Source organism: Bos mutus, chromosome 5 (assembly GCF_027580195.1).
Source record: "Bos mutus isolate GX-2022 chromosome 5, NWIPB_WYAK_1.1, whole genome shotgun sequence".
Lineage (NCBI taxonomy): Eukaryota > Metazoa > Chordata > Mammalia > Artiodactyla > Bovidae > Bos > Bos mutus.
The window spans coordinates 87,245,770-87,264,247 of record NC_091621.1 but is presented as its reverse complement, the minus strand read 5'-3'; the positions used below and the strand labels follow the sequence as shown (position 1 = coordinate 87,264,247).

Below are 18,478 nucleotides of genomic sequence, written 5' to 3'. Positions count from 1 at the left end.
ACATTGAGGGGTAAAGATTTACGGGACTTCTCAGGTGGCACTAGTAGTAAATAACCCACCTGCCAATGCAGGAGACGTGAGACATGGGTTCAATCCCTGGGTTGGGAAGATACTCTGGAGGAAGGCAAGGCAATTCACTCCAGTATACTTGCCTGGAGAAGCCCATGGAGAATGGAGCCTGGCAGGCTACAGTCCATGGAGTCGCAATGAGTAGGACATGAATGAGCGACTGAACACACACACACACATGCAAAGATTTATGTGTGCAAATTACTCAACTAATTCACAAAAAGAAATACACAGAAAAGGGTACAGCAAAGGAAGTTAAAATATTAACAGGGGAACTCTGGGAAGGATGTATGAGAGTACACTAAACAATCCTTGTGACTTTTCTGAAAAAAGTGTTGCTCAGTCGTGTCCGACTCTTTGTGATGCCATGACTGTAGTCTGCCAGGCTCCTCTGTCCACGGAAATCTCCAGGGAAGAATACTGGAGTGGGTTGTCATTCCCTTTTCCAGGGGATCTTCCCAACCCAGATATTGAACCCAGGTCTCCTGCACTATAGGCAGTTTCTTTACCATCTGAGCCACAGGGAAAGCACTGTGACTTTGCTAGTATTTCCTAATTCTGTCCACTGATGGAACTTAGAAGCAGTAATGCCCAAAAATGGTTAAGGTCTTAATTTCTAAATATTCTCTAAAAATTAAAAAAATGTTAAGGCTCCTTAAGTATTTGAACTGAGGGTTGGGGCAGGGAAAGTACAAATCTAGCCTGGAACACCTTATTTTGCCATAAAAGGAAGTGCTCTAGAAATGATGTGGACAGTGTTGAAAGAACACAGCAGCCAATACAGTGAAGGAGCTCTCAATCACCAAGTTGAAACTAATTGAGCACTAGAACAAAAAAAAATTACAGCTCACAAAACATCCTTGCGTCCCTACTGGTTGGATAAATAAAAGTAAATAAACAAAGGTACAGCTTTTCCTTAAGAGTAAAATTCTAATTTATGAATGTAGAAGGAAAGAGGGCAACAGAAAAGCAAGATCATGCAAACGTCATAATACTGTCTCAGGGCAAAAACTGCCCATGGACGCTAAAGTTAATAGCAAAAAAAGCAAAAAATCCTGCAGAGCTTCAAAAACCTGGGAGACATTTTAATCAAGTAACTAAGATTAAAACCACTAGTAACATACATATCAATATATTATACCTCACATAACTTCCCAGGAGACTCAGCGGTAAAGAATCCGTCTGCCAAAGCAAGAGACCCAGGTTCGAACCCAGGATTGGGAAGATTCCCTGGAGAAGGAAGTGGCAACCCTCTCCAATATTCTTGCCTGGGAAATCCCATGGACAGAGGAGCCTGGCAGGCTACAGTCCATGGGGTGGCAAAAGAGTCAGATATGACTGAGCGACTAACAACAATCTCATAAGATATACCAAAAAGGATACATTACCATGGTATTCTTAACAAAAATTCATATCTATATTTTCAGAGTAAGGAAATAAGAAAAACAAATAAGAAATATTTGTTTGGAGAGGCAAGGAAGAACTCTAGAAAGTTGAATCAGATATTGGAGCTATCAGTATGGACTCAATCCTAAAGGAAATTAACCCTGAATATTCACTGGAAGGACTGATGCTAAGTTGGAGCTCCAATATTTTGGCCATCTGATGTGAAGAGCCGACTCATTGGAAAAGACTCTGAGGAAGACTGAGGGCAGCAGAAGCGGGCAACAGAGGATGAGAAGGCTGGAGAGCATCATCGATTCAATAGACCTGAGTTTGAGCAAACTCTTTCAAGGACAGCGGGGACTGGAGTGCTGTGGTCCATGGGGTTACAAAGAGTTAAGACACAACTGAGCAACTGAACAACTTCAAATATACAAACAGAATACACGAACACTGAAAAGCTTTTTCTACAAAGGAAAACTACAAAAATAAGTTGAAGTCACAAGTTTATGGATACAAGCAGTTAGAACTCAACTTTATTGTTACAACCAATTTTTATTTACAGAATATAAATCTCTTCAAAAAGATACATTCCTTCATTTAATCAATGGTAAAAGGCCTTATTAAACGGAAATAAAGCCTAAACATCACTTATATTTAACAGAAATACAGATTCATGAAAAGTTTGTGAATATATAGCAAAAAATGCATTTTTATTTAAGCAGTTTACATGAATGAGGCTGTTTTTAATTTTATTCACTGGCAACCCCATTTTAACCACAGAACAAATTTTACTTAAATTAACAGCAGTAAAAATGTAAAAATTAAATTTGAAACATGAAAATAAACAACAAAAAACAGGAAGTATCTTCATTACCAAACAGATTACAAGTTCTCAGACACTCAGATACTTTCTGAGGCATATCAAATACACCTACCTCAAACGTTGCATTCATTTGAGAGGTATCAATACATTTTCAGTGCTGAGACTATTTGTAGCACTTACAGTATTTACAGAGCAGCATTATACTACTATGTTTCACATTTGATAAACACAAATTTAACCTTTATGCCACAATTTCCCAATTCAACATACAGCTAATGCAATGACAGTTATTAGTTTTTTTCTTCTGAAAATGATAAGGACATTATCATTTAAGAACATGGAATAATGCCAGGTCTTCTTTCTTAAAATAATAGTATATTTTAAAATCCAAATACTTCAAATCATGGAAACTTCACCCAGCTATAAAGCTTCCTAAATAGAATAGAGTTTAAAACTCTCCTCTTTGCAAATTCCACCAATTTACAATTACTTTAGTACACGGAAGTAACAGAAAACTTCCTCAGATTATTGAACAATAAAAATGTCAGTGTGTCACTACATAAATTAGGTAGCAGCACACCACAACCATGCAAGTGCTCTTATTTCCGCCACTGCTTTTTTTTGGGGGGTGGTCCTTTTCCAGTTCATAGAATCTAGTATTCATGGATATCATCAGATCTTGGTCTCTCTCTTAAAGTCCCTTCCTTAAGAGTTTTGAAATTTAACTAATGGAACAATTCAAATCAGCCAGCTTTTTCTTACTCTTCATTAACTAGTTCAAATATAATACTTAATGTTTTCAGTTTTTATAAACACTTTGTGTTTTGTCAAAATGATTAATGGTATTAATACCATTAATGGGCAAGATGTAAACAAAAATATGTCTACATTTAGGGATTAAGAGTATTTTACAGAGCAACTTTTTTCATAACTAGAAAAGTCATAGGATACATAATGAACACAGATTTTAACTGGCTGTTTGATAACATCAGTAAGTACAGGAAAAAGAAGAGAAAGCAGATTGCAGGATAGAACCCTACTAAAAACTTGAGTTCTGAATGCCTCAAACTCAAAAAGGTATTTTCTACAAGCACTACCATTATTTTTTCTATTCAAATGGTTGAAATCTGTCCATTTCAAATTATAATCCAGAAAGGAAAATTTTAGTGTAAAACCTGTTCAAAAAAATCCAATTCATCATGTAATATATCTTATTAATTTCAGTTTTTCAAGTACTCAAGTAATGCAAACTCAAGCATTTTCCTTTAGAGCAATACATTTACACACTAAACTTCAAAGATGGGGGGAAATTCATTTAAAATAATTGCTACATTTTTCTGTCTGAAGACACCAAACCCAAGACAAAACACTGTAATCACACAAATGGTATGTAACAGAAAAAAAAAAAAAAAGGTGGTTCCCTATAACTAATATCTTTTGTTAAAAAAAGAAACAAAAACAAATGGCCTTAATATGTAACTAAGTTTCCAGTCAAACACATTCTAAAATCTAACAAACCATATTAGAAAATTCAAAGCAAATCAATTTTGAAATAAAGATTAAAGTTGCTTTAGGACATCCTTATAATTCACTTTCCTTGGTACATAATAGTTACTAGCATTTGCCTTTTGTGTTGAGTGATGCAAGTTGCCGTCAATAACAAAACTTTCCTCCTAGCATAAAGCATTGTTAACTCTATTAACTGAAATACTGACTAATATTAAAAGTTTGTCTATATCACTTTGGAACGCAGTATAAAATGCTTATTAAAAGCAATGTAAAGCAGAAAAGCAAAATGATAGTTTTCTCATTTACATTATGAAGGATTTTGAAAATGTAAGAAAGAAATACCTATATAACTTTAAAAGTGGAGGTTTTTAACTTTTAATTCAGAGTGTTTAGGGGGAATTTTTCCTTTAAATCTGGAAGCTTTCATAATATGTTTATGAAGTTAAATATTCCTAGTTCAACAAAAATGGAATTAGCAGTCATTAAAAGAACAGTTCTATCTTTTTCTGTATTTTACAATCCCCTAATGAACAATTTCATACTTAGAGAAGCCAACTGAGATATGCTTAAGTTGAACTAGAAGCTATTATTTATCATCTCCCTTGTACATATGGGACTTAAGAATCATATTGAGATATATAAAAATTGAAAGTGTTTTTTTGGTAGGAAAAAGTTAACAGCCTTGAAAATAGAAAAGGGTAATACTTCAGTTTGCAATCATAAAATTGCATTTTTAATTTGCTTTAGTTTAGAATCATGACTCAAAGAATGGAATTCTTACAGGGTATTAATTTAATGCTTGCAAGAATCTAACCTCCAAAAACTAACGGCCAAATAAAGAATGAAAAAAAGTCATATTAGGCACTGATAGGCTAAACAACTAAGTACTGACGTTAACAAAAATGGATAACCCTATTTCCAGTTCCTCTTGTTATCCCACTGTACCGCCCCATCTGTTGGTTATTTCCAGTCTAAACCAAAGAGCTGGATCATTCCCTTACAGAAAAATGTCTACAAAAGGGAAGAGAATGCAAAAAACAATACACAATCTCATATGCAAGATACAATTCACACTAATTTACAAACTTTTATTTACACTGTTGTATATACATTCCAGGCAGACCTAGTTGATGAGTTTTGTGCTCATATTGATCTCAAATGATCATGTGAACAGTATGATTTACTACCACATCTCTTTAATTCCCAGAAAGCGGTGGTAGCATGGGGTCTGGAGGGAAAAATGTCAAGTATTACTGGTCAGGTAAGATCACACAAGTAGGTACGGAACAAAGGGGAAAAGAATTGTGGAATTCTGCTTGTTTAAGCATCCAGGCCACTATGGTCTACTGACTAACAATGAGTATACATGAATGCCACTTCTCTAACAACCATTTTCATATTTACAAAATGAGCTTACTATCAGTTATTAGGTAAGGCATTCAAGTTCCTTAACATAAAAAGGCAAAAGACATCTCAGCAAGCCACAGGACAAATTTTAGAGGGATGCTTTCCCTTGAGAATCCCTTAAATGGTCAATTCAAAGGGAAGCAATTTTGAACTCTATTATTAGGCTGAAGTATGATCCCCAAAACCTGCAAAGGAAGTGAGAACATCATGATACCCCAAAGAGTGGGAGAAATATCTTAAGTATCTTATTTTGTTCCCAAGATCCACTGCCTAGGGCTAAAGTGAGAGTCTTTATTCCCCTTTACATTCACTTCCTGAATCTCTTTGAACCACTTACAACGGTGTCACAGCGAGCAGCCATGCACAGTCTACCAGCAATGGCTCAGTGAATCTATTCAAAATAGTCTGAAGAATACGGAGGAAGATAGAAAAATGATCTCCTCTCCTCCCACCCTCTCCAAGATGTATACTGTTGCCCTTTTAGGAAGTCAGAAAGCAAAAAAAACCTCCAGTCCTACATATTCTTCGTTGTCCTAAGAAAACGTTCCAGCCACAGATGAAAATTCCACCAAAAACAATTTCTCAAGTTCACTCTTAACATTCTATAAAAAGCTATTAACTGTTTAATTGGTTCCTTTCCTTTAGTTAATTAGGTAAAATTCTACTGATCCAATGGTAATACGGTTTATAAAAACAGAAACGAACATTTGCAATGTTGGGGAGGTAGGAAACAAATCGTGGCTAACACTGTTACAGATTCAAACAGATTTTAAGATTCTACTCATGTAACTAGAATTTACCATTTTAAATGCCTGTGTTTCTACTTACTTTACCAGTTTTAAACATCTTGAGCTAATCCAAGTTATTTTAAAGCACTTATCTGAGAGTATAAGTCATTTGGAATAATACATCAGACACTCCATAAGATTTCTCAGAGGATAAATTTGCAGTTGCATATTCTGAATATGCAGATCCATTAAGCCAACCTTGTACATGGGCACTTATGTGACCAAAGTGTGCAAAGCTTCTCAGACTAATTTTCTAAGCAAAGTTAACCATGACTGCTCAACTCCACACAGCAGTCTTCAAAACTTGAAGTTTGCTTATCTATCCCAAAGACCCAAGTTCCTTCCAAATAATAACTGTCATCCTCTCACAAACAGACAAAAATAAAATCAAAAGAAATCAAAACAAACAGAAGCCCTCCTACCATGAGTATTTTTGCCTAATTCACACTGTTATATTAGATTTTAAGTGTACAGGATGTTCTAAATGTTCCTTATTTAATTCTTTTAACCACCTCAACTTATTTCTCTGAAACTACATGTTATCAAGTAGTAGAATGAATGCTGAATGAATGCTATCATTCTAAAGACACAGAAGCCAAACTAAAACATAAAGCCACAGTGTAAGGAATGAATCTGGAGAAGTAAAAAAGAATTAATCTAAACAACATTTTCTTGTTCCCAAATATTATAAGCATTCTACCTTTGTTTCAAAAATTAGTAACTGCTGTACTAGCTACTATTTAATAACAAACAAAATACAGAATATCCCAATAAGTGAAACAAAATTTTTGGTTAGAAACAAATTGATACAGTAAAATTTTAAAAACAAACTGTACCTTAAATGACCATATATAGTACATGAAAACATTATTTAATGCGGATTTTGGTAACAAAACCATCATATATCTATTCCAGGATTATATGGTAAATATTAATATTTATTCTGCCAGACTATGTAAGAAGAGGGAAATTTAAATTCTAAGATATTCCCCCCTCCAAAATGCTTTCCAATACTTCAGAAAGATGTACCACTATCATAGACAGTGAATGTATTTCATTCTCCTACACAGGTATTTTTCTATGAACATTTTAAGTTATCTAAACCAGCGTCTGGCATTTCAAGAGTAAATGATTCATTTTACTTACAGTGTGTCAGAAAGGTTACACTAAAAACCAAAAATGTTTACTGAAATTAATCTTACTTTAAACATAACAAAAACAATATTTTCTCTGGAAATTTTTCACTGCTTACACTCAACAAACAGATGAAACAGATGAAAGTGGTCACAAAATTCATGTTAAATTTATAATAAATAATTCACATATAACATAGATTAAATTATAAAAGGATTAAACTGACATCTTTGTATCTTTTTGCCGATTTAACAAACTTCTAACCCACCACATACTGAAAGCAGTAGGTATATTTCTTGACATCATTCAGACTATTTTAAAAATAAATTGGTTGTTAAGAGGCATAATTTGTAAAGCAAGAAAACCAAATTAAAAGAATTTTAACAAATATTGACTTTTTGGAATTTCTTAAAGATCCACAAGCACTGTTCAGCTACTTAAGAATAATTAAAGTCTTCTTTACTCAGGCACTTTCAATGCAGTAACCTCAGGCTTCATTTTAAAGTACTGGTTAAAACGAACAACTGCATACCTATCAAGAAAAGAGAGTAACAACAGAATTAGAGCTAAAAACCTTAATCCTTCATTTTCACTCACCCTTCTAAGTTAAGTTTTAAAATTTAAAAGGACATATTTTTAGTTTATTGCACCACCTACTGGACACTTTTCTAATACTGAGAACATTTAACAGATTAAACCAGATTTCCTTGCAAACCAACTATTAAATGCATACAACTTTTGTAACATCTGACTAAAAACAATAACTACATGTCCCTTATGGATTCTAAAATGAATCCAAAATGAGTAGAGACAAATGTAATGCATACAATAAAATTAAACTTACCCAAGGAAATCAAAATCAATAGTGGAGTATTTGGCTTGAATCAAAGCCCACAATCCCCAAAAGAAATGAGAAGCCTAAAAGAAGGAAAGAAATATCAAGAATTATGATAATTGATTTCTTTTCAAAACAAATATCAAATTTTAAGTTTTTCCTCTTTCATCAACTCCATGCATATTTTCTGGATGCCTTTTTAACACAAAGTATCTACAACACAGGTAATACTGAAGTGCACAATTCTCTGTTGCTGTTGCTGCTGCTAAGTCGCTTCAGTCATGTCCGACTCTGTGCGACCCCATAGACGGCAGCCCACCAGGCTCCCCCATCCCTGGGATTCTCCAGGCAAGAACACTGGAGTGGGTTGCCATTTCCTTCTCCAAGGCATGAAAGTGAAAAGTGAAAGGGAAGTCACTCAGCCGTGTCCAACTCTTAGAGACCCCATGGACTGCAGCCTACCAGGCTCCTCCATCCAAGGGATTTTTCAGGCAAGAGTACTGGAGTGGGGTGACACTGCCTTTTACGGTATAATCAGAAACTGCACAATAATTTTGTATGTATGCTTTACTAAAATCTATTTCACTATTCACTTAGTGAATCTAAGAATTCACTTCCCAGGAAATATTCTATTGTAACCAGAAGTACTATAACTAGAAAAAAATTACTAGCTGTGTGGCTGTAAGCAACTTAATTAACCCCTCTGCATCTTTGTTTCCTCATCTGTAAAATGCAGGTGTGATCATTTATAATAAGAAATAAACATCTGATCTACATTCACTGTTTCTGGCTCATGGCTCCTTGGACTTTCCTAAGCATAAAGCAACTGGGAGCATTTTTTATATAATATCTGGTCTTTTGTCGTTGGTTCCTAAAATAGTTCCAAAGCCATAAAATTGAAAAGAATGTCTGGTTATTCTTAACAAGTCCCTTTCAACCACATGTTACTGAGGTGTCTTTTGAAAAGATGCTAAACTTGAGGGCTGGTTGCCAGGGGGAACCAACCAGGTGATTAGATGGTTGGAACTTTCAACCCCATCACCTCCGCACCTCAGGGGAGGGAAGAGGAGCTTGAAGACTGAGATAAATCAATGGCCAATGATTTAATCAATCTTGCCTCTGTAATGAAGCATCCATTAAAACCCAAAAGGAAGGGGTCTGGCGAGTTTCCTGATTTCACGAACCACAACCTATGCACATGCTGAGGAGGGGAGGGGTGTGTTCTACCCTACACTCCACGGAAGAGAAGTTCCTGAACCCAGGACACTTCCAGACCTCACTCTACCATACTTCTTCATCGAACTTTCTTCTGTATCCTTGTAATATCCTTAATGATAAACTGGTGAACATATGCAAACATTTCTCTAAGGTCTGTGAGCCACTTTGGCAAATTAATAGGCCCCAAGGAGGGAGTTGTGGAAACCTCCCATTTATAGCCAGTTGGTAAGAAGTACCAATAGCACCCCAAACTTGCAAGTAGCATCTAAAGGGGTGAGGGCACAGTCTTGTGGGACTGAACCCTGACCTTACAGAATCTGACACTATCTCCAGGTGGAAAGCATCAGACTTGAGTAGAATATGTAAGACACCCAATCACTGCCTGCTGAGAACTGGAGAACTGCTTAGTGTGTGTGTGTGTTGGGGGCGGGGGAAGGAGAGAACCACCTCAGAGCAACTAACAATAGTATTTACACCTGGCATACAACAAACATCCAATAAAATGTTAATTATTATAATTACACAAAACCAGAATGACAAAAATGAGGAAGACTTTAAAAAATGGTCTTCTTTCTATCTAAGGATATGTCTCAGGTATTGAAAGGTGCATTATGAAATGCTCTCCTTCTTTTGAAAGTCTAAGTCGGCGGTTCTCAAAGTGGTCCATGAATCCATGGAAGATTCTGAGGCCCCAAGCTATTTTCATTACAATACTAATATGTTACTTGTCTTTATGACTCTGTTTACATTTCCAGCAATGGAAAAGCAATAATGGGTGAAGCTCCTGGTTCCTTAACATAAGCCAAGGCAGTGGTACACTAAACTGTACTAGTATAATGGTCTTACTCTTTACCACCACACACTCACAGTACAAATCCAGTCTCACTAAAGAATGTACTTTATGAAGCCATTAAAACTATTAATCTTATTACATCTCCACCCTTGAATACATGATATTCTGACATTCTGTGAGATGACACTGGAAATACACATAAAGCACGGCTGATGCCTACCCAAAGTATGAAGGCTGTCTCAAGGTAACACACATATGATTGAGTTGTGTGACCTAAACTTGCACAATTTTAATGGAATATCATTTTTACTTGAAAGAACAACTGACATATGAACTAGTTATTAGACTTGTGTATTTGGCAGACATTTCTCAAATATAAAAAAAGAGAACTTGTCATTTCAATGAAAATAACTGACAGTATTTGTTGCCAATGACAGACTTAAGACTATTCAACCTAAATTAGAACACTGGAAAATCTGTGTTCAACTCTGTGAGATTATCAGCTTCTCAATTAAGAATTTAATATTTTTCTGATATTGGCAGTGACATAAATAAGTGTAATTTTTCAATATATAATGAGATGTATCAACTTTGAGATGATTATACAACTTAATAAATGCATATTTTCCAAATAAGTAATGAATGACATTAAAATTACAAAATCACACACTGGTATAAGAGGTATTCAAAGTGTAAGATAAACAAAGGAAGTTTAATGTAATAGAGTACAAAAGTTAACTGATATGCTCAGATTAAACATTACTACTAACCTTTAAGAAACTATTACTTATTGAATTTTGGTGAAGCATCAGAAAAAAATATCCACAGTTCTTTGAAAAGGCAAAATACTTCTCTTTCCCAACAACATATGTGTGTGAAACAGGACTATCTTCACACACTTGAGAGAAAACAACACATTATATGAGATGAAATGCAGAAGCAAATATGAGAATCTAACTTTTGTTAAGCTAGACATCAGAGAAATTTGTAAAAGTATAAAATTATGTCTTTCTTCTCACTGAAGTGTTTTTTGCTTTGGAAAATAGTTATTTTTAATTTTTAAAAAGCTGTTTATGTTAATCTGAGCTTTTAAAAATATATATATTTAGTAAATATTTTAAATTTAATATCCAAGATGGTAAATATTGATAACTAAACCATATAAACAAGATCTCATAGAAGTCTTCAAAACTTTTTTTAAAGTATAAAAGAGGGTAATGAGACCAAAATGTTTGAGAACCCTAATAATATAAAAAATCATCTGCAAATAGTATCTCTTTCTATTAGTCTGGTTCTGTAGTAGGAAAACTAAAATCAGGGGAAATTCTACACCTAAAAATAACATCAAAACAGCTCTCCCCAGTGTTTCAAGCACTGTTATCAACCGTATTTCTCAATTTTTATTCATACAGTAATGTAAAATAACTAAATGATTCTCTACTGCTGCTGCTGCTGCTTAGTCGCTTCAGTCGTGTCCAACTCTGTGGGACCCCATAGACAGCAGCCCACCAGGCTCCCCCGTCCCTGGGATTCTCCAGGCAAGAACACTGGAGTGGGTTGCTATTTCCTTCTCCAATGCATGAAAGTGAAAAGTGAAAGTGAAGTCACTCAGTCGTGTCCGACTCTTAGCGACCCCATGGCCTGCAGCCCACCAGGCCCCTCCATCCATGGGATTTTCCAGGCAAGAGTACTGGAATGGGTTGCCATTGCCTTCTCCAGATTCTCTACTAGAGAAGCATTATACATAGAACCTCACTTATTTTGGTAGGTTAACACCTTTTACAGGCTGAAAATGAAAAAATTATATTTATATTAGACTCCTATATGAATAAAAAGGAAAGTGAGGGAACAGTCCATTTATTATTTGCATTCTCAAAAATGGAAAAGTGAGAATACTGAAGTACAACTAATATAATAATCTGTGATTCTATGATTTACTAATACTATTTCTCTCAGATTTCAAAGTTACAGATATGTAAGTCTATCAAAGGGCATTTTAATTCCTAGGCCACCCACATATGTTGCCAACAAAAATTAGAAGCTTTATATAGTGAATAAACGACTTAAAATAAATTCTCAAACTCTTTTCTGAAAACCTCATATATAATTTTAATATATTATAAATAATACATATTTATATGTTTATAAATATATAATTATACAATATAACTTTACTTACAAAGAATCTGAAGTCTGCCAACAACGTGTCTAAAAACTCGTCAGAGCTTAAAAAACCCATGCATTATCTATTTGGTTTTATAATGTAAATACCTACTTTTGTTTGTCATCATCTCAACATTAATTGGAGAAGGCAATGGCAACCCAGTCCAGTACTCTTGCCTGGAAAATCCCATGGACGGAGGAGCCTGGTAGGCTGCAGTCCATGGGGTCGCTAAGAGTTGGGCAGACTGAGCGACTTCACTTTCACTTTTCACTTCCATGCATTGGAGAAGGAAATGGCAGCCCACTCCAGTATTCTTGCCTGGAGAATCCCAGGGACAGAGGAGCCTGGTGGGCTGCGGTCACAGAGTCAGACACGACTGAAGTGACTTAGCAGAAACACTAATTAATTATAGTAAACAATCAATAACAAGTGAAGTCTTTTAATATTTAAGAGTCTGACCATGCCCTGAGGAATAAACATTTACCAACCATTTATTTTGGAGCTTCTCTGGTGGCTTAGCTGGTAAAGGATCTGCCTGTAACGCAGGAGACCTGGGTTTGATCCCTGGGTTGGGAAGAAGGGAAAGGCTACCAACTGCAATATTCTGGCCTGGAGAATTCCATGGACTCTATAGTCCATGGGGTTGCAAAGAATCAGACATGATTGAGTGACTTTCACATAATCATTTATTTATTTAAATCATCTACACCTCGATCTTATTACTCAAACCTCTTTTCCTCCCTTATCAAAACAGCCTTATAATGTATGTCAGTGCTATCTTCTTCATGACAAGTGATCAAGGGAGGAGGAGGAAAGAGTTTTTAAGACACATCCATAAGGAATAAGAGGGACTTGCCAGAAAATACTGGGAAAAGGGCATCCTAGGTAGAAAGAAATAATCTATACAAAAGCATACAAGCTTAAAACACCTTGGAGTGTTTATAAAACATGATGACTCTGCTAGAGGAGGAAGTGGGATGTGAGAAATACAGTGGGGAATAAGAAAATCTGTAGATGCTATCATTTGTATGTCACTCTGTAAACCACGGGGAGCCATAAAGTAGAAAAATGACACAATCAGATTCATAAATTAGATTCTAGTTATTAGAAAGATCACTTTTAAAACGTACAGTATGAATTACAGACAGAAAAAACCTAAAGGTGAAGAGACAAGTAAAGACTAACATAGGTGAGAGATTAAGTCCTTAATCATAGGTCATGCAATTAAGGAGAAAAGGGGTGCAATTCACAGAATTTCAGGAACCAAAAAAAAAAAAAAAAAGAACCTGAAAATAGAAAAGTGTGAGAAGAGGAACACTTGAAAGATAATTCCTTCTTTCCTGGTTTCAGAATACAACAACAGAGTACACATCATTTTAATTAAGTCAAAACAGTACAGTAAAGAATAAATAATGGGAAACAGGACAGGATGCTGAAAATAAAATTCAAGTTTGGACACATTGTGGTCAAATACTAAAGGGACCCTGGAGAGATACAGTCCAGATCTGGAGCTTGACAGTGGGAGGAAACTCAACTTTGGATCATTAAAAGAAAGGGCAGTAAAAGCCAGGGAACTGTATATAAAGTAGGGAATTCCCTGGTAGTCCAGTGACTAGGACTAGGCACTCTCACTGCTAAGGGTCCAGGTTCAATCCCTGGTCAGGGAACTAAGATCCCACAAGCTGTATGGCACTGCCAAAAAAAAAAAGGGGGGGGGGCAGAGCCCAAAATCTGAACACTAGGAAACACTAGAATGCAAGAGAATGAGAGGAAGAGTAAGAAGAAAGAATAGCCAGAGAAGCAGACAAGCAGGAGAGCACAAAAGAGGAAAACCAAGGAAAAATGGTACCACAAAAATTAACAAATAAAAAACTGGAATCAATGGGAAAATATACCATCAAATGCTATGGACAGACAAAGTAAGATAAGACTTAAGAGTTTTAACTGGATTTAGCAATTATGCCATTATTGTTAAGAAAACCCTATAATCTCTAAGATCATGCTTAAAAAAGAATAAATAGAAACAGCAGGCATCCTAGGACCAAATGGAGAGCATGTCATTAATGTTCTAAAGTCATCAGAACAGTAGATAAAGAAGTCACATTTCAGCACATCCTCTTAAGATGTATTCTGAATGGCTCTGGAGAAATGCTACTTTTAATACTATGAAAACAGTACGCCCATGAGCCACCATTAGGGTCTATTTGTACAGACTACATAGCAAATAATTCCCCTGTCAATTGTAGAGAATTGTATTAAAACTAAAAAGACACAGTAGGTAAAAGAACTGCAACCCAATATTCAATTTGTCTCAATACCTTAGCTGAAAGCTCATTTTTTTTTTTATTTTTTATTTTTAAACTTTACAATATTGTATTAGTTTTGCCAAACATTGAAATGAATCGAAATGAAAGCTCATTCTAATGGCAGCATGTCATTCTCAAAAGATAATTTAAATGAATTAAATTTTGAAAAAGTAGATGCATTTAGAGTAAAGAGAGGTGGGTCTTGAAAATAACAGAGCATTAAAATACCAAAGATGTGGGAAATAACTGCTTATCAAAAGGTCATGAAGACAAAATACTGCGCAGTTATGAACACAATTCTACTGGTTCTTCCAATTTACTTTTAATCATGTTAACATGATAAGTTCATGTGATGATTACATGTATTCTGGAAATAACCTCACTTCTCATACATCTATCCTTGATTATGTTTTTTTATAACATAAAGAGAATTCGGTATTTTAAAAAAGTGCTTCACACTTTAATCCTAACTCTAACTCAAATCCATTCACTGAACAAATAATTTTATTGAGCACTTAACCTGTAGTTTGGCATTGCTGTTCTAGGGGCTGAGGATACAGTAGTGAATGAAATAAAATCTTTGTCCTCAAAAGCTTTACAGTGGAGGAATTGTAAACACTCTTGTTTTGTCATTATTTTAAACAATTAACAAGTTCAAAAAACTCAAAATGGGAACTGCTTAAAAAAATGATGGAAAACTTTTTTTAAGCTATTAACACTGTATCAAGAACCTTTCATTAATTACTTAAATTTAAACTTACCAAAGCAAACTGATTGACTTGAATGAAGAGTATTTCCACTTCCTTTTCAGTAACTTCAGTCCCAAAACCCTTATATTCTTTGTAGGCTTCAAGGTAAGAACGCAGCCACTGGCCCTGTAGTTCTCTACCTGGATAAAGACTATAGTCTACATCACTCACACCTAAAATAGAAAAGTACACTGAGATTTTTTAAAACACATGACATATCTTCTGTCTACTTTAATAATGTGCACCATCTACCTATTTTTTCAGAAAAAAATTATTAAATGTCTCCATTTTTTGCTGAAACACTAGATATTAAGTAAATACCATTTACTAAATAAACCAATCATAACGTATTCCTAATTAAATTCTAATACACAATACAGTTGATCACCATAATCAATTTTCACTGCCTCAATTTTTCCTCAAAATGTGAAGCCTGAACCAACTACCATTAGGTGTCACAAATCTTCATTTACCTCAGTACCTCAGGAGATTCTTATGATTCTCATGCACACTAGCATCTAGAGCATTTTCTAGAACTATGGCTTTAAAGCATCTTTAACCATTACTCCCAAAGTAACAAATACATTTAAGTGGATAGACCTATTTTTTGTTTTCTGGTCACGCAGCATGTGGGCTCTTAGTTCCCCAACCAAGCAGTAAACCTGCACCCCCTACATTGGAAACATGGAGTCCTAACTACTAGACCACTAGTGAAAACCATAAATACATTTTTATATTGAAGCCTTACACATGCACCTGATACTATATTTCATGAAACAATATTTACCCTAACTACACCTTCCAATTCTGATATTTTCTATTTCTTTTGCATTCTTTGCTTTAATTAATTCCTCTACACATCTGATCTCATGATGTGCAGTTTGAAAAATACTAATTTAGTTCCTAGTATTTTACCTAGCATTCAAGTTGATCCTAAGTTGATCCAAACTTTCTTCTCTGGTCTTATGACACTCTATTCTCCTTCATGGATTTTATATCCTACGGGAATAGGTGTATTCACCTTGAAGATTTCTTCCTTCTTCTTGCAGTGCCCTCCTATTTGCATATCCAAATTCTACCTTTCTCAATTTTTTTTCTACACAAAATCATATTAAGATCACTGAAGCTTCGTATCCTCACCAGTTAAGCATATTCATGGTGATAACTCTTTTTATGCACAGCTACTCTCCCTTCCTATAGATAAAGAAATAAATTCTTGAGCTTTTTAGTTAGATGACATTTGACAAGCCCAGGTATACAATGGAAAGTCAAAGTCACTCAGCTATGTCCAACTGTTAAGGACCCCATGGACTGTAGCCTGCCAGGCTCCTCTGACCATGGAATTCTCCACTAGGGCTTCCCTGGTGGTTCAGCTGGTAAAGAATCTGCCTGCAATGCAGGAGACCTGTGTTTGATCCCTAGGTTGGGAAGATCCCCTGGAGAAGGGAACGGCTACCCACTCCAGTATTCTGGCCTGGAGAATTCCATGGACTGTATAGTCCACGGACTTGCAAAGAGTTGGACACAACTGAGTGACTTTCACTCACACACAATGCAAACAGCAAAGGCCTTTAAATGATAAAAAAAAAAAAAAAAAGCTGGCTTCAAATCTTAGTTCTCTGCATTTTACCGTGACCTTGGTGAATTACTTTTACTTTACTCATTTGTAAATTGAGAACATGGATTGTGTATAGAAAAAATTAGATGGGATTTATAAAGCAACTATGTCAATTCTTAAAAAAAAAGTTAAAAGCCACAATCATTATTTTTCTCTTATTTTCCTTAAGAAATTAAGGAAGAGGTCATCATCTCTTTTCTCTAATAATAAAGAAAAACCAAAATGGTCATGAAGAACATAAAAAGTGTTGCCCCCACCCCCAAGTTGATCTTCTGTAAAGAAAAAATTCTAAAAGCATCCTTTCAAAGTTATATATGCTACCCTGCTAGAGGAACACATTCTCTGCTGGATTTTACCTGCAAATTCATTGAAATGATTTCCAATATCATATGCCAGGTAGTTGTATCCAGAATATTCATAATCAATGAACTGTACATCACCTATGTGAGACACAAAAACAAAGACATAAGAAATCACATATAGGATAAGAAAATCCCTATGCTCTTTATAATTAAATAGCTTCCAATATTCTGTCTCATTGTACGTGCTTGGTTACATGCACTTCTGAGACAATACAGGGTAAGGCTGTGAATTTTATGGCAATGAGCTTTACAAAATTCAAATTACATACATATGTCAACAGCTTCTTTGCGGACATCAATGTCCACTATACTAAATAAAAGTCAAAAACTACAGTCATTCTCCACATTCAAACAAAAGCAAATATGTATTTAACCACATGGGGGCATCAGTTACTTAAAAATTCAAGTTTAGTTAGAAATGAAAACTACCTTTGGAAACAATAATTTATGCAATCTTCTAAAAAAATTAATATATATTCCAACAGTGAGTTTACCGATGGAAAAAATACATAGACTTTCAAAGGTTTGAATTCTGCGAGTCCTGCACTTAAGCTATAACACTTGCTGATTAACAGAATCTCTTTAAGGTAAGATAGTTGCTATCAAACTCTTAAATATTCTTGAAATGCTACATAATTAAGGTTTCCAATAGCTTACTTGAGCAGCATTAAGGTGGTCATTTTATCATTTAAAGGAACAAAGGTAAGCTATTTTTTCTTTTTGAGAAATTTTTATATAAACTAAAAAAATTCCTATTCTAAATTAGTGCTTTATATAGATATATATGCAAATTTTATTATAATTCTTCAGACTATCCTGTTCCATTCACCCAAGGGACAAATTCCTGCTTAGGAAGCTTCATCTGTGAATACTGAGCATTAGTTAGAAGATTTGGCTCAACACAGATATAGGTCCTATTTTTTAAAAGACAGATGAGGAAAAGAGAGGGAGGGAGGGAGAGAGAAAGAGAAACATTAAGAAAAAAACATCAAAATGGGTCACTGTCTACACCAGGAGATCACAAACTCAAAAGGCTCAACAGTTAAAATGGATACATGAACACAGATGTAAGGCTGTAAGAATAGTTTCTAAGCTGCTGATATTGAGAAAATACAGAGCATATGTCTAGTTACACTATCTTTTAAAACATCAAGCTGAGGTAATAAACTTCTGGTTTAAACACACTGGCTTTTCCCAGATGAAAGAGCCTTTTAACTATCATGTGTTGCTATAAATTTATATGTTTAATCTTGGACTGTATGTTGATCATATTCCAACTCAGAAAAAGAGTATTATACGACCAAAAAAATGTAATAG

General features: G+C 35.0%; 1 protein-coding gene across 1 annotated transcript in view; it reads right to left on the bottom strand.

Annotated features, from left to right (window-relative positions):
* Nucleotides 1-1,965: 1,965 nt before the first annotated feature.
* The window catches only part of ETNK1 (ethanolamine kinase 1), a 54,707-nt gene continuing 38,194 nt past the window's right edge, over nucleotides 1,966-18,478 (bottom strand). Inside the window, exons 5-8 of the mRNA XM_005897701.3 lie at nucleotides 17,156-17,239; nucleotides 15,194-15,354; nucleotides 7,961-8,034; nucleotides 1,966-7,648 (exon numbers count right to left, since the gene is read on the bottom strand). Coding sequence (XP_005897763.2) covers nucleotides 7,576-7,648; nucleotides 7,961-8,034; nucleotides 15,194-15,354; nucleotides 17,156-17,239 — 392 coding nt within the window. The 3' untranslated portion in view covers nucleotides 1,966-7,575. The remainder of the gene's footprint in view (nucleotides 7,649-7,960; nucleotides 8,035-15,193; nucleotides 15,355-17,155; nucleotides 17,240-18,478) is intronic.